The sequence below is a fragment of the Suricata suricatta genome, chromosome 15, assembly GCF_006229205.1.
Source record: "Suricata suricatta isolate VVHF042 chromosome 15, meerkat_22Aug2017_6uvM2_HiC, whole genome shotgun sequence".
In the NCBI taxonomy this organism is placed as follows: domain Eukaryota; kingdom Metazoa; phylum Chordata; class Mammalia; order Carnivora; family Herpestidae; genus Suricata; species Suricata suricatta.
In genome coordinates, this window is record NC_043714.1 from 38,569,303 (window position 1) to 38,583,706 (window position 14,404).

Sequence of the window (14,404 nt, forward strand, 5' to 3'; positions counted from 1 at the left end):
TTCAGATTCGTCATAAAACCTGACATGGATTATAGAACAAATACCAGTCAAATGGACATTTTAAGGTGTAAGGACTTAAAATATCCTTTCTACCAGGTCCAAAACTACGTGTTTTACCAGGTCCTCTTTTTGTGAAAACAAGTCGCACCAAAAATGCTCCTTCTTAGGTATTAAATGTAACCAAACTGGATTTTTGTCGGCTAAAGAAAATATAATCTTCCAACATGAGACCCTATTAAAAATATTCTGCCTGGGTGGCTCAGCTGATTAAGAGTCCAACTCTTGATTTCGGCTCAAGTCATGATCTCATGGTTAATGAGATCGAGCACCCCGTCAGACTCTGTACTAACGGCATAGAGCTTTGCCTGGTATTCTTCCTCTCCGTCTCTGTCTACCCCTCCCCTGCTGGTGCACACACAGGCACTCTCTAAGTAAATAAATATTAAAATATATATATTCTGCCTGAAAAAAATAACATCTGATTAGATAGGAGTATTATGATTAAAGTACCATTAGGTACAGAAATCTTCAAAGATCTCAATCACAATGGGCTTTAAAAGTTAGAACAATTTTCATTAATTCATGGAATTATAAACTGGAAGTCAACAATATACAAAGGGAGAACTACTACTACTTTTAGTCAACATCTGTAAGGAGAGTAGTCTGAAACACACTAAAACTGTAGTAGTCTATGATACCTTCAAAAGTTGTCCTAACAAAAAAACACACGGTATTAATTCAACCAATCACAAAGCTATAAAATTCAAGAGTGAATCTGTGTATAAGTGGAATGAAAATGAACATACTAGACATAACCAACCCCAAAGAATATAGTGACACATAAAGTAACTATCCAATGATGCAATCTCATAAAGAAGAGCTCTTCAAAGAAACCTGTGAAGTACAAACCCAAAGAAAGTTATGAAGCACCAAACCATTTTATTATTGGTTCACTGGTCAAACTGACCTCCCTAAACGACAGTAGGAATAATAAAACAGATGAGATCTGTGTTCACAGCCAAGATTTATATCAAGAGAAGTTTTGGAACCACATACAAACACAATGAATTTATAAAATAACTATAAATACCTGATCACAGAGAGACTGCAAAATGGATGTGATATATTCAACACACTGTTGGCGAATAACACTGTCTCCAGGAGACCGCACCAAAGCTAACAGATCCTGGAATATCTCTGCATATCTTTCATCACCTTTAATAGTTCCATTAATTAGATGCAAAATAGCTAATTTACAAGCTTTGTGTGAAGCCAGAGCATCAAGGAGAGCAAGCAACCTGGTGGTTTGGCTAGTATACTGTTTTTCTTTATCTTCTGAAGTGCTGAAATAAAATCAATACATTTAGTAAACAAAATTCTTAATTTTAAGGCATTATTTAATATTTATTTTTCAACACTTATCATCTTATATGAATCTTGTATAAAAGATTTCAATCCTTGGGTATGAGGACTTCCCTGAAATTTTCCGATTATTATAAAATTTTATAAATTCAGATTTCAATATTTTTTAAAATCAGAGTACTTTATAGTTCACCTTTCAAACACCCAAAATCAAGACCTTGAGGGTAATTTGCACATAAAATAAAGTTTTCTAATTAAAAATAATTTACATATATTCATATACATACATAAACATGTATTTGTATAGATATGTGTGTGTGTATACATATATACACACACACACACACACACACATATCTATTATCTGAGCATTCTAAACCCTAGTTTCCAAATTCTAAGTGAAAAAAAATGTATCTGTGTCAAAAATAACTTGAGGAAAAAATTTTTAATACCTTTGCAAGTCTTCTACAATCAAATCCAACACAGTTCTCATAATCAGAAGTGCAGTTGGTGAAGCAAGATCACACAATTGAACACAAATACGCCGTAACATATGTTGAATGGGCTGGCAGGTTGTGCCAGAGAAAGAGCGAACTATTTCTTGGAGCAACTTTGCTTGAACATGAAGGTGCATGCTCCACAATTTTCGGGTGTTGAGTGCCACTGATATATCATGTGGCTCAATAACCTGTTAAAAAAGTATATTGTGTGTGTACGTAGATTTTCTTTAATATTTATTTATAGTCACAAAAATTGTTCAGGAAGAATTGTTATGAAAAGAACATCTTTACTACATGCTTAAAACATTTTTCTATTACACAATTAAACATTTGCTTGAATTAAATTCATCTAGAAAATCTTATTGTTTTCAGGTTAGCAGTCAGTAGAGCAGAGTCCATTGGTGAACCAACCTAGTTAATGGCAAATTCTAACACATGATAAAGGGGAAAAAAGGATTTAAAAATAACAAAAGTACAAGTATACATAACAGCGCAATAAAATTCACATTAACAAAAATTTATTAAAATGTTGCCCCCCATATTTAATGACCAACTTGCTTCAGTTTTATCTCACCCTCATCCAGTTATTTTGTCTTTTTTAGGGGAAGGGGATGAGGGTTGTGGGTTTGTTTTTTTTTTTTAAACAAAATCACTGGCTTTTTTAAAAGCGTTACTGCAGTCACTTATAAGATGCATGTTATATGGAAGTGATACCTGAGTTGTTTGCATGGGCAATGGTAGAGGCAGCAGCTCTGAAAGTAGTATGAGTCCAGAAAAAAATCCTTCAGGAACCTTCAAGATTGAAGAAAGAACTTCTTTTAACATTAAAGACCAAGTATTATTGGCCAGTGTCTCTTCTGAGATTGTGAGTTTTTCATTAACTCCCTGTGTAAAAGTCAGTAAGATATCAATGATATCATTTTGAATTTTCTGTTCATCACTATCCAAACGACCTGAGAGAGGGATAGAGCACAGGAGCATGTGTAAAGTCACAAGTGCCGAAGGAACACGCATGTCCTTAAACTCAAAGGATCCACCTCTCAGAAGTTCCGTTAACATAGTTTTAAGAAGAGTGAGCGTGCAGCGAGCCATTGAAATGGTAGTAACTCTGTGAAGGGTAGTCCCCATGTTGACATGGAGCCTCCAGGGCTGAGTCAGAATACTGTTCAATTTTTGTAGAACCCGAATAAAGGTGTCCATTCCTTCAGCAGAAAAAAGCTGAATAACGGCAAGATTCCATTTCAGGTCTTTCTGTTGACCTTTATATAGAATAAGGGGGAAAAAACAAATTACTTATATGTTAAGATTTTTGAATATTTCACTTAATAAATGACATTTATACTAGGCTTTAAGAATAGTTTTTGAAGTATAATAGCCATATTACCTTCAACAGGAGGTGGTGGACACGCCACATTACAGAGAACACGCAAAGCAGTGGTAAGGCCAACTCCTTCTGGGGTCATCAAATTATCGATATTCTTTAAAAATAAAAATGAACAGCAAGTTTAATTCTTGGTGCTCTGATACAAATCAAGAAAAAATTCCTAAGAAGGCATTAGTTAAAAATATGAGTTTCATGGTTAAGTACTTACACACTAAGTTTATTAAGTAAATGTAAAACAAGAATAAGGCTTACGAAGTTATAAAGGTTATTTTATAAAGTGAGTAATTACAAAGTGCTAGTATATTAAAAAGTACTGATTAAAATGAAGGTAACATACAAAACTGAACGAGATTCCTTGTATTAAGAATGTAAAATGGTTCTTTTTCATATATTCTTTCTAAATACCCTCCCTCCCAAAAATAAAGCAATAACTGATTTTACAAAGCCTGTTGGTACTAAACCTCTTTCAAAGCTGAGGAAGAAACAGGGAAAGTTTCAGCACTACATAACATACACTTAAATGTAGATACCACAGGAATCTAGTTGTGATGGTCAGTTAGGACATATTAAAAGGAAAAAGAAATACAGTTGCCTATGTCCTTAGCACCTGCCCATGTCATATTTCTTGACAATAAATACCTATGTTTGTTTTTGTACTTTCTACAGAGAAGCACAGATGGTTTTTTAAAACCTCAGAAGAAATGACATTTAAAAATGTTACTCTGTCAGCTTCTAAACCTCAGAGGAAGAACTTAAAAATTAGAAAATTCCTTACTCTTACACATTTTCTACCTTACATTATCTTTTCCTCTGATTTCTTCCTTGCTGCCTTTTCACGATAATTCCACAAATTACACATAAGGCAGCATGGAGCCACCGAAGGAATTTTCAGTCTTAGATAAACTGCTTTTGGTATATCTTGGAGTAAGAGTCATTTATTATTAATTATAATTAATGAATAAGGATTTACATAAAAATCAAAAATCTTTTCATTTACAGCATATAGTTTAAATTTCTAGAACGAAATTTCTTACTGGTTAAAAACTTGTACCCAAATATCTGTTATTTACTGGATGTTTCCTTCTATATTTTCCTGACCATGCACAAGTACCCTGAATATATGGCAATATAAATGTACAGACCTCTTATATTTCTGCCAAATAAAAGGCTGAATATGAGAAGCTCTAGATGTCATACAAAGCATAGAATAAGGAACACAGAAGAATATGATGGTGCAACAGGAGAGTAAAGTACTCTTAGGAAAGATGGAATAAAATAAGAAGATAAGGGAGACAAGTCACTAAAGAAAAATCTAAAAGCAGATAAACCAAACAATACTTCATTGCTATATCAGAACAACAATAGATTAGAAATAAATGTATGTTCTTTGAATAACACATTTCAACTCCAAGACCAAGATGTTTTACATACACACACACACACACACACACACACACACACACACACACACGAAGTACGCAGTTTACCCATTAAATGAAAGAGGAGATAATTGAAGGTTCCTTCTGCCCCTCTAGCTTAAACTTTTATGCATCTATAACCACCTTCAGCCTATGTTACACTGACTTCTAAAACTGACAATACAACAATCTTAGTGAATTTTTAATTACTAATTACTTGGATATGAATTTTTCAAATGTACTAATTATGATTTTCAACTTTCATGAATATTTTATTTGTAGATGTGACTATCCCAAATTAACAAATTTAGAACTAGTTCCCATTGTAATTATCTAAAATTGATAAGAGGTCAATTCTCAAGGAAGTTCTTTTTTTCACTAAAGTTTAACTGAAACAATTATATGTTAATTTATTTAACTTTAAAACACTGTTGCAAATATCATCAAAATGGAAGCAATATTACTCCAATTTGAGAAAAAAAAATAAGATGGAATCTGGTAGTGGAAAGCAGTACATACAGTACACAGGGTTGTATGCATGTGTACTCCCATATACACAGAGTCATACATGTACAAATCTGTACCCAGAAAGTCTAGTAAATCAATCAAGTACACTTAACAATTACTGCATTATCTACATAAATCATTTAATGTAACACTACTATACACTACCATACAGTTCCATAAAATCAAGGCACTTTTAGGTTTTACTTACCTGTTTAACATATTCAATTAGGTTTGGGATGCAGTTAATTTCAAATCTAAGGTTTTTCAGAGGTTCAAGCCACTTGCCAAGTTCTTAAAAACAAAAAGGTCATTTATAATATAATATTTTAAAATAAAAGCCTTTATAACAAAGGAAGTAAAGGTATGCTTTTCCAAAGAACATCATCAGATTCATACTGATTTCAATAATCTAAACTTCATACAGGGATGAACTTATGTCTAATTTTTCAAACAAGTTTTAACATAAAATGTAAATGGGCTACTACACTGGTTTAGAAGTAAGAAGTGACCATTCTGAGCTACTTAGTTTCTGAAAACTTAAGTGTTTACATGATTAAACAGGACCACCCACTTACAACATTAAAGCAAATAGATAAGATTGACTTTTATAAACTAATTAACTAAATAATAAAATATATAAGCTTATTAAATTATTTTATAATAATAAAAGTGTTTATTTGCCTAATGCTACTGCTGCCTCCCACACACACACCCCAAAAAGCATGCACAAAATATATTAATTTCTAACAGGATCAACCCTGTTGGGGGAGCAGTAGGCATTTGCTAAGTGCCTTTTCTCTTAACATGAATTTTAAACTTTGTCAATTTCCTAATTTGCCTTTATAAAATTAAAAGTAATCACTATCATCCCAAAATAGTAACAAATTTTGCTTATAAAACAGTCATAAATGAAATATACCATTTACCACAAATAAATTTAAGACTCTTCTAGAATAAAACAAAAACAGATCCACAGAGAAGAAACTGGTGGGTTGCCAGAAAGGATGGAAGTGGAAGGATGAGCAAAATGGGTGAAGGGGAGTGGGAGGTAAAGGCTTCCAGTTATGGTATGAATAACTCACAGGGATGAAAACTACAGCATAGGGAGTACAGTCAGTGGTATTATAATAGCATTGTATACTAACAGATAATAGATACATCTGCAGTGAGCATCACCTAACTACATAGAGTTGAGCAATCACTATATTGTACAACTGAAACTAATGAATCATTATGTGTCAACTCTACTTAAAAAAAAACACAAGTGGAATACTGTAAAAATGAGTGGAATACTGTAGGGGAAAAAACCCTCTCCCAGAAGGTATAATACCTCCACTTTATCACCAAAAATGCTTTAAGAAAAGCATTCTAATATAAAAAGTGATATGCCAGTTCCAGACACTTTATAGGAAAAACTAAAGGAAACTGAAAATAGAGTCGTGTCTCTCATTGGTTCCACACTCCTCCATGAGGATTACAACTGTGTACATCTGAGTATTTTTCCTATGTGTTTTTAAATTATCTCTTTCATATATACAGAATATATTGTCCAAATGAAAGATATAAGGAATAATAAAACAAATATGTGTACCCATCACCCAGAATAAGTAGTGAAGCATTAATGATACCTTTGAAGACATTGTGTGACCTCCTTTTATAAAGGCAGACTACAGGGAAAAAACCTACTACCTATATGGGAATCTGAGTTTACTACCCATCATTTAGTGGTAATACCACACATAAAATTTAAGATTAAAAAGAAAAAAGGCCACATGCTATTTACAATATCTACTCAATGTCTTCAAATTTTTCACTTGGTAAGGTCAGAAAGCCAGAAATCAAAGCAAAATAATAAAAAACTGTGATACCTTAGATACTTTTGATTTTTCAGCACTGCCCATATAGCTTTGCCATAAACTTCATTCAACATATATTTAAATATTCTAGAAAATAATGCTCGGGGTGCCTGGGTGGCTCAGTTGGTTAAGCATCTGTCTGACTCTTGATTTTGGCTCAGGTCATGATCTTGCTGTTTGTGGTTTCGAACCCTGCATTGGGTTCTGCACTGACAGTACGGAGCCTACTTGGGATTCTGTCTCTGCCCCTCCCCTGCTCATGTTCTCCCTCTCTCTCAAAATAAATTATTAAAAAAATTATTAAAAAAGAGAAAAGAATACTCATATTCACTATCCTTCACTTTTAAAGATAGCACAATGTGTTAATTAATGACAAATAGATTTCTAAGTTGTACTTAGAATAGTGTTATACTTAGAAATACATATAGAAAAACAAACACACATGTAAACATACACAAAACTGAACTTTAAGCTACTTCTTCCATTTTGATTAGTAACTTCAACCAACCACCAATTACCATTATTTTCCAGGAAAAAGTACTTGCAACAATTTCCTAAAAATCTTTTTAAGAATATCACATTAAACACTTTCATAAAAGGTACTTTCAGGCAATGGTATTATCAAAATATGATAAAGTACTACAGGTACTCAAAGGCTTTTTCTTCACATATCATAAACGCTTAAATAATTTCAAGTGCCATACCTTGTAATTTAGCATTATTTTCATCTGCTTTACAAAGCTTCAAGAGAGATGCTGCATGCTGTTCTAGCATTTGGACATCACTGGAAGACTGAACCACCACCAAAATAAGTATGCATGCATAATTATAAGCTACTGACTTCTTAGACTTGGAATCACTGAAACAAAATAAGGTTTTAAAGTTTTTGGTATGAAAACAATTATTGCAGGAACAATTTTAAGCATTTTTTCCTATTTGGTTTTTAAAGAGATCAGGGGATTTTACAATGAAGCCTGACTAACTTCCTGAAGACATGAAATCAGATTTTAACATTCACCTCCAATTTACCTGAAGACACTACTTAAAAGTTGATAAACAAAGCATGTACATCACAATAGAAAGTGAAATTCTATTAAGAAATAAGTTCAGAAGAACCATGAAATATTAATAAGTAATGATTCAGAAGTATACGTCCATGGTCTCCTTTAAAATGTTTATCCACTCCAGATAAGTAGGAACAAGTGTGATCAATCAACCTACTGCCATCATCACTCAGTTTTCTACTATAAAACTGTTGAGGTAGAGCTAGGCATGGAAGCCAATGTTGTATGCCTTTCATGGGCCCCCCAAAAAGACTTACCACTCAAGGAGTCATAGCAAGACCCTGTTGTAAGACCAGTTACCTGGATGTCACTGCTTTGTATGACATGAGCCAGGAAGAGAATGTTTACCTTCTCAGACACTAAAATCCTCTGCCCTCCTGAGCAGCTCTTGAAAACTAGAATCATTCTAAAATCCCCCCACACCCATTCAGTCAAAGAGTACTTCTGAAAGCAGAGCACATTAGTTTAAAGGTGAGGGAAAATTCAAGACAGGAAGATAGTCCTCATTACTCTGCACATATATATATTTTGGTGCCTCAGGATTATTCTACACACAAATTAACAAGAGTACTATAGCTGCAATCTTATCAAAACCAGGGGAAACTGGAAGAAGCTGCTAAAAGATCCATTTCATTACTTTACAGCACATCTGATATATTAGAGATTTCTGTCATTCTAATCATTAACAAATTATGTATTATGTCAAAAAATGACTACAGTTTTCACTTTCAAATACAACATTTTTTTTTTTTTTTAAGAAACTAGCCCTTTACTGACACAGTTTTCCAGTACAATAAAAAATTTAACGAGTAAAAAGAAAATTACCCTAAGGCTTCTTTGGAATAGTACTCCATTAGAGTAATAAGACTTTGGAGATTTTTCTCTAGACTGAAAACATGACCAACAGCTGATCTTCCCACAGGATTAAAAGTAATCAAATAAAGATTGTGAAGTGTTCCCAAGAGATCTGAATGGTCAGTTTCTTCACTGGCTGTGCAACGCTGAAAATGGCTGAAAAGCTCTGTAATACACTGCAATGTCTGTGTTGAGTCCTGTAGCCACAAGGCAAATGCATCATCAATAACACCATCAGACTGAAGACCCTCCTCTTCATCTTGATCATAAAGGTGACACAGAGCTCGGATCAACAAATTTGTTGCTTCATATTCCGACATAAAAAAAAGAAGACCCTTTTGTGACTGTGCAAGAAACTTTAAAACATCTTTTGTGGCTTGCAGCACACCAGGGTGGGCACTTGTTACCGGGATTGATAGAAGCAAGGTAACTAACTCCAAGAAGTGATGACTATGAAGATACCTGTAGAAAAATTAATTGATATGTGTGAAATCAGTGCAACACATTTATTTACTCAACATTCGATAGACAAGAGAGAGGTAAAAATGTTAATGGCCACAATCCTTATCCTCAGCAATATACTGCTTTAAATATAAACATAATGCAAGCGGCAAGTCTTCTCTCCACTGGGTCAAATATGAGAGAAAGTTGCGTGAGGTTTGCTTCTAGCTAACATTCAATAGATGTTCAAGCAGTAACTGTGGACAAGTTTCTCTTTCAAGAATCAACCTTGACTTTAAATTCTGGGTCTTACTTCTCCAAAAAGGACATCCAGATGATGCTCAGCATCACTCATCATAAGGGAAATACAAATCAAAACCACACTGAGATACCACCTCACACTGTTCAGAGTTGCTAAAATGAACAAATCAAGAGACTATAGATGCTGGCAAGGATGTAGACAAACGGGCACCCTCCTAAACTATTGGCGGGGTAGCCTCTCTGGAAAACAGTGTGGAGGTTCCTCAAAAAACTATCAGTAAAACTCCCCTATGACCCAGCAATAGCACTGCTAGGGACTTACCCAAAGGATACAGAAGTGCTGATGCATAGGAGCACATATACCCCAATGTTCACAGCGGCACTTTCTACAATAGCCAAATCATGGAAAGAGCCTAAATGTCCATCACCTGATGAATGGATCAAGAAGATGTGGTATATACATACAATGGAATACTATATGGTAATGAGGAAATTTGTAGCAAAGTGGATGGACCTCGAGGATGTCATGCTAAGTGAAATAAGTCAGGAAGAGAAGGACAGATACCATATGTTTGCACTCATAGGTCTAACAGGAGAAACCTAACAGAGGACCATAGAGAGAGGAAGGGGGAAAGAGAACTAGGGAGAGGGAGGGAGAGAAGGGGGTGATGGTCATGGTGGGGGGACACTTGTGGGGAGAAGCACTGGGTGTTGTATGGAAACCAATTTGACAATAAACTATTAAATAAAAATAAATAAAGAAATAAATTCTGGGTCTTCTTTCCAGGCTACTTATCAAATACTTCTTTTTCACCATGGTCCTTCTCTACTCATGATGTACCAGTGTATCTGAATTAAGTGTATCTAAGAAAAATACAGTACATATATTACAAGTAATACATAGTTTATTCAGATTTACTATAGGTAGTATATCTGAATTAGTACTTTCTACTAAACAAATTCATATTATCAATGTTTAGAATTTGAATAGTTAATACTATCAGAGCACTTTTATAAAATCTAAGAACCACTTTTTAGTATACTTTTAGCAGAAAAAAGCATGAACTTACTCAACACCCCAAAATAGACACAAATGCTACTTCACTGTCCTAAAAATATTGTGCTACATGTATTTATCCATCTCCCTCCCCCCACCCCCTGGCAGTTGCTGATCGTTTTACTGTCTCCATAGTTTTGCCTTTTTCAGAACGTCATATATTTGGAATCATACAGTATACAATTGCCTCCTCATATTACTCCTTAAACACAGGCTTCTACTTCAGGATAAGAAACACGCCCCAGTAACTTCTTGACTACAAAGGCAAACAGAACCCTCAAGAATATAAAATCCCAGAACTACTATTCTCTAAAGAACATCTTTAACCACTGTTGTGTATTCAGAAAACAGTTAATACTGTAAGCCTCGAAACACCTTCTTCGAGGCTGGCCCTTGGCTGGCATCTGGGAACGTGGATTTGGGGAGGGTTTGCATCATCCAATTGGTTAAGAATGCTCACTCTGCCTAAAATGTTTATGCAAACAACATGGTTTACACTGAACACCTGTTTTCCTTCTGACTGTCTGCGATTCTGTTATGCGGTAGGTACTGGGGGCCCATATGGCTATCCTCCAATTAGCTTGGATACTGAGATTCTAATGCGCTTCCTCCATAAGCAACATTTCACATGCACTGTTAAAATTTGTCACTGTGGGAACTAAGTAGGTCCTGTATGACTGTGCTGGGAAAGGACTCTGACTGGTTTCCTCAGGCTTCTCCTCATCTACCCTTTTCCTTTGCTGGTTGTGCCCTGTATTCTTTTGCTGTACTAAATCATAGTTGCCAGTACAGTGCTGAGTCCTGAGAGTCCCACTGGCAAAGATTAGAGCCTTGTCATCACTTCAAACTAAATCTCTCCAAAATACAATTATTTCTCCTTTCAAATTTCATTGCCCCTCTTAATTTACCAGTTTCTACCAATAAAACCCCAGTTCCAATAGTTACCCTAGTTAGAAACCTCAAAACATCTTTGACTTCTTCTTACTTTCTCTTAGCTATTAGGTCCAGTCCCCAAATCCTAGTAACTGCTCTTTTACAAATCCTCTCGCTATTAGCACAATATTTGTCTTTCTATTCCCTATAAGTGCTACTATATTAGGTAAGTACTTAACATAGTACAATCTAAACTGGCTCATCTACTTTGTTAACCCCAATTTTTTTTCCATTGCAATATACCTTAACAACATATGATCTCAGAATGCTATTTTGATCAGATCAGATCTACTATTCTGAAATAGTCAAGATCTTCACACATTCTAAAAAAAAATCCAAATTCCTTAGCACAGCATTTGAGACCTCTTATTTCCCCAAGTCCAATACCTAAATGTACCTTTTCCAGTTACAGAAGAGAAAACAATACTTAAAAGCCTTTAATTACTAGTTTCCCTTCAGAACTAAGAGCATCACTCCCTTCCTTAGAGTCACTACCCTCAGGTATCGTCAGTGCATGACTTTACCTTCTATATTAATAAAAATAAAGTGGTCAGTGTGAAGTGTCTTGGCTCTTTTGCTGTCTCCATGCTACAAATGTATCTATACTTGTACACATAAGGTTTCCTTTCTCCTGTTCAAAGCCAAACCTCTACACTTGTACTCTTGACCTCATCTCTTACCAGACCTTGCTCTAGTATTATCATCTTTTATTATCATAAGAACTCAAACAAAGGCAAGATCTAATAAATTCAGCTAAAAGCAGGAATGGATAGCTATAGATTTTAGAATGGTCAAGCATCTCTTTCTGTTAATGCAATATGCCCTAAATCAAGTGAAAAATTAATCACTGAAATAAGGAATAACATAATAAAAGCTCATTAGCTACAAAATTATTTACAGGCAAAATGCCAAAAGAAATTTATCAAAAATTAAAACAAAATTTAAAAATCTACTGTGGGTGCTGATCCTAATAATGTCAAAACTCTATCAACAAACAGAGTTAGTTAGAGGCTCCTGGTAGGCTCAGTTGGTAGAGCCTGCAACTCTTTACCTCTGAGTCGTGAGTTTAAGCTCCACGTGTAGCATGGAGCCTACTTTAAAAAATAAAACAAATATAAAAACAAATGAAGTTAAACAGTAAGTCATAACTGAACCTCAAAGATATTTAATCAGGTCTGTAAAATTAAGTTAATCAAGTGTAACTTTAACCTGCAACGTATTAAAATGATAAGTAAAAAGAGGTTCACACAGAAAAGCTCTCTCCTTCCTAGGCCATCTTCTTGTACCACCTTCCCAGAAGCAACTCTACAGTTTCTCATTTATTCATGCTCATAGACATGCTTATGTAAGCACTGTTATCTATCACTCTCTTTAACTTAAATTACCATTACTAGTTTAAGTACTAATAAAATGCAGCTCTCGCACAGTACACTACTTCTCAGTTACACTATTCTGAAATACAGAGCGTTCTTACACAGATATGCACTGCCTACAGAAAGATTTGAAAAAATGAAATCAATCACATAAAATTACCTGTAATGATTTGTAAAATGTATTTTCCCAAACCAAAAATGTCTTACCTAAAGAGAACAGGGTATGGATCATCCCTTTCTGGAGGTCCAGTAATACGTGCCATCGTTGGGAAAGACTTAACAGGAGGCTGGATCATTGTATGAGGCGCAGTTTCCATTAAATGGAAAACTTCTTCTAGGAGGTTAATAAGCTTTTCAATTTCCCCTTCATTTATATTTGAGGATTCCAAAAGATCCATATCCATTGAAGCCTCTACCTCATTTTCATATTCTGGGTTTGCTCTCTCAAGTCCTGAATCTGTGTCATGATCAGGTTCACTGTGGTTAGGAACAGTTGAAGTCTTCTCTGCTAAATGGTCACCAAGTCTTTTAATCTCTGACAAGATTTCATAGAAATGGCACTTCTGGAGAATAGCCGAACCAGCAGTGACAACTCTTACAGTCTGATCTAAAAGTATGAGCTCCAAAAGTTTTTGATAACCGCTTTTTTCATTCTGCCTACCTCTTAAAAAAGCTTCCATTCCTTCTGTCATACTGATGACACTGTCCAAAGCTTTAAAAGCATTTAACTTAAGAGAAGATGAGACATGATCAGCAAACAAGAGCTCAAATAATCCATTGATTACTCCTGCTTGTAGCAGTCCCATGACTCCTTGAGCCCCACACTCTGCTAGTGAGGACACTAATTTGGTCCCAGCTTTGAGTTGTCGGACATTTAAGGCAATGGGTTGGCGAAGAGCTACCTGTAAATTTAAAGCTTGCATGGTCCAGTCTACCAACTGGCCAAGAGAGTCTTGTTTTGTGTTTTTCAACTGCAAATAACTTAATCCTTTTATTATTAAACTTGGAATTTCTTCTAAAGCTGTTACCCATTTTGCACCTCTATCTTCCCGATACAAATCTAACAGTTCAGTTAACTTCACTGAGGCTTCTACTGCCCCTGAATTTTCTTTATCTGGACCTTGATCCTTCATTCTACTGATTTCAATTTCAAAAGTAGTCTTGTATGGACAGCTGAAGTATAAGAGTGGTACAAGTTCCCTGTCATATGGATCATACGTCATAGGAGGAACTGAAGCTAAGTCTTCAGCAGTGTATTCAACATCAAAGTTTGGATACTTAAATGTTTCACGTTCCAAGTCAGCAATTCCATCTTCATCACTGGAAATTTGTTCATAACCATCATCCCCTGAAAATCAGTTTGAATATTTAAATATTATATTACTGTTGTTTA

General features: G+C 34.9%; 1 protein-coding gene across 2 annotated transcripts in view; it reads right to left on the bottom strand.

The window, feature by feature from the left end:
- The window catches only part of VIRMA (vir like m6A methyltransferase associated), a 62,773-nt gene that overhangs the window by 18,942 nt on the left and 29,427 nt on the right, over positions 1 to 14,404 (bottom strand). For both annotated transcript variants that reach the window (XM_029923433.1, XM_029923432.1), the window contains exons 8-15: positions 13,219 to 14,359; positions 8,917 to 9,408; positions 7,732 to 7,886; positions 5,380 to 5,462; positions 3,247 to 3,340; positions 2,577 to 3,121; positions 1,815 to 2,050; positions 1,091 to 1,343 (exon numbers count right to left, since the gene is read on the bottom strand). In XM_029923433.1, the coding sequence (XP_029779293.1) occupies positions 1,091 to 1,343; positions 1,815 to 2,050; positions 2,577 to 3,121; positions 3,247 to 3,340; positions 5,380 to 5,462; positions 7,732 to 7,886; positions 8,917 to 9,408; positions 13,219 to 14,359 (2,999 nt within the window). The remainder of the gene's footprint in view (positions 1 to 1,090; positions 1,344 to 1,814; positions 2,051 to 2,576; positions 3,122 to 3,246; positions 3,341 to 5,379; positions 5,463 to 7,731; positions 7,887 to 8,916; positions 9,409 to 13,218; positions 14,360 to 14,404) is intronic.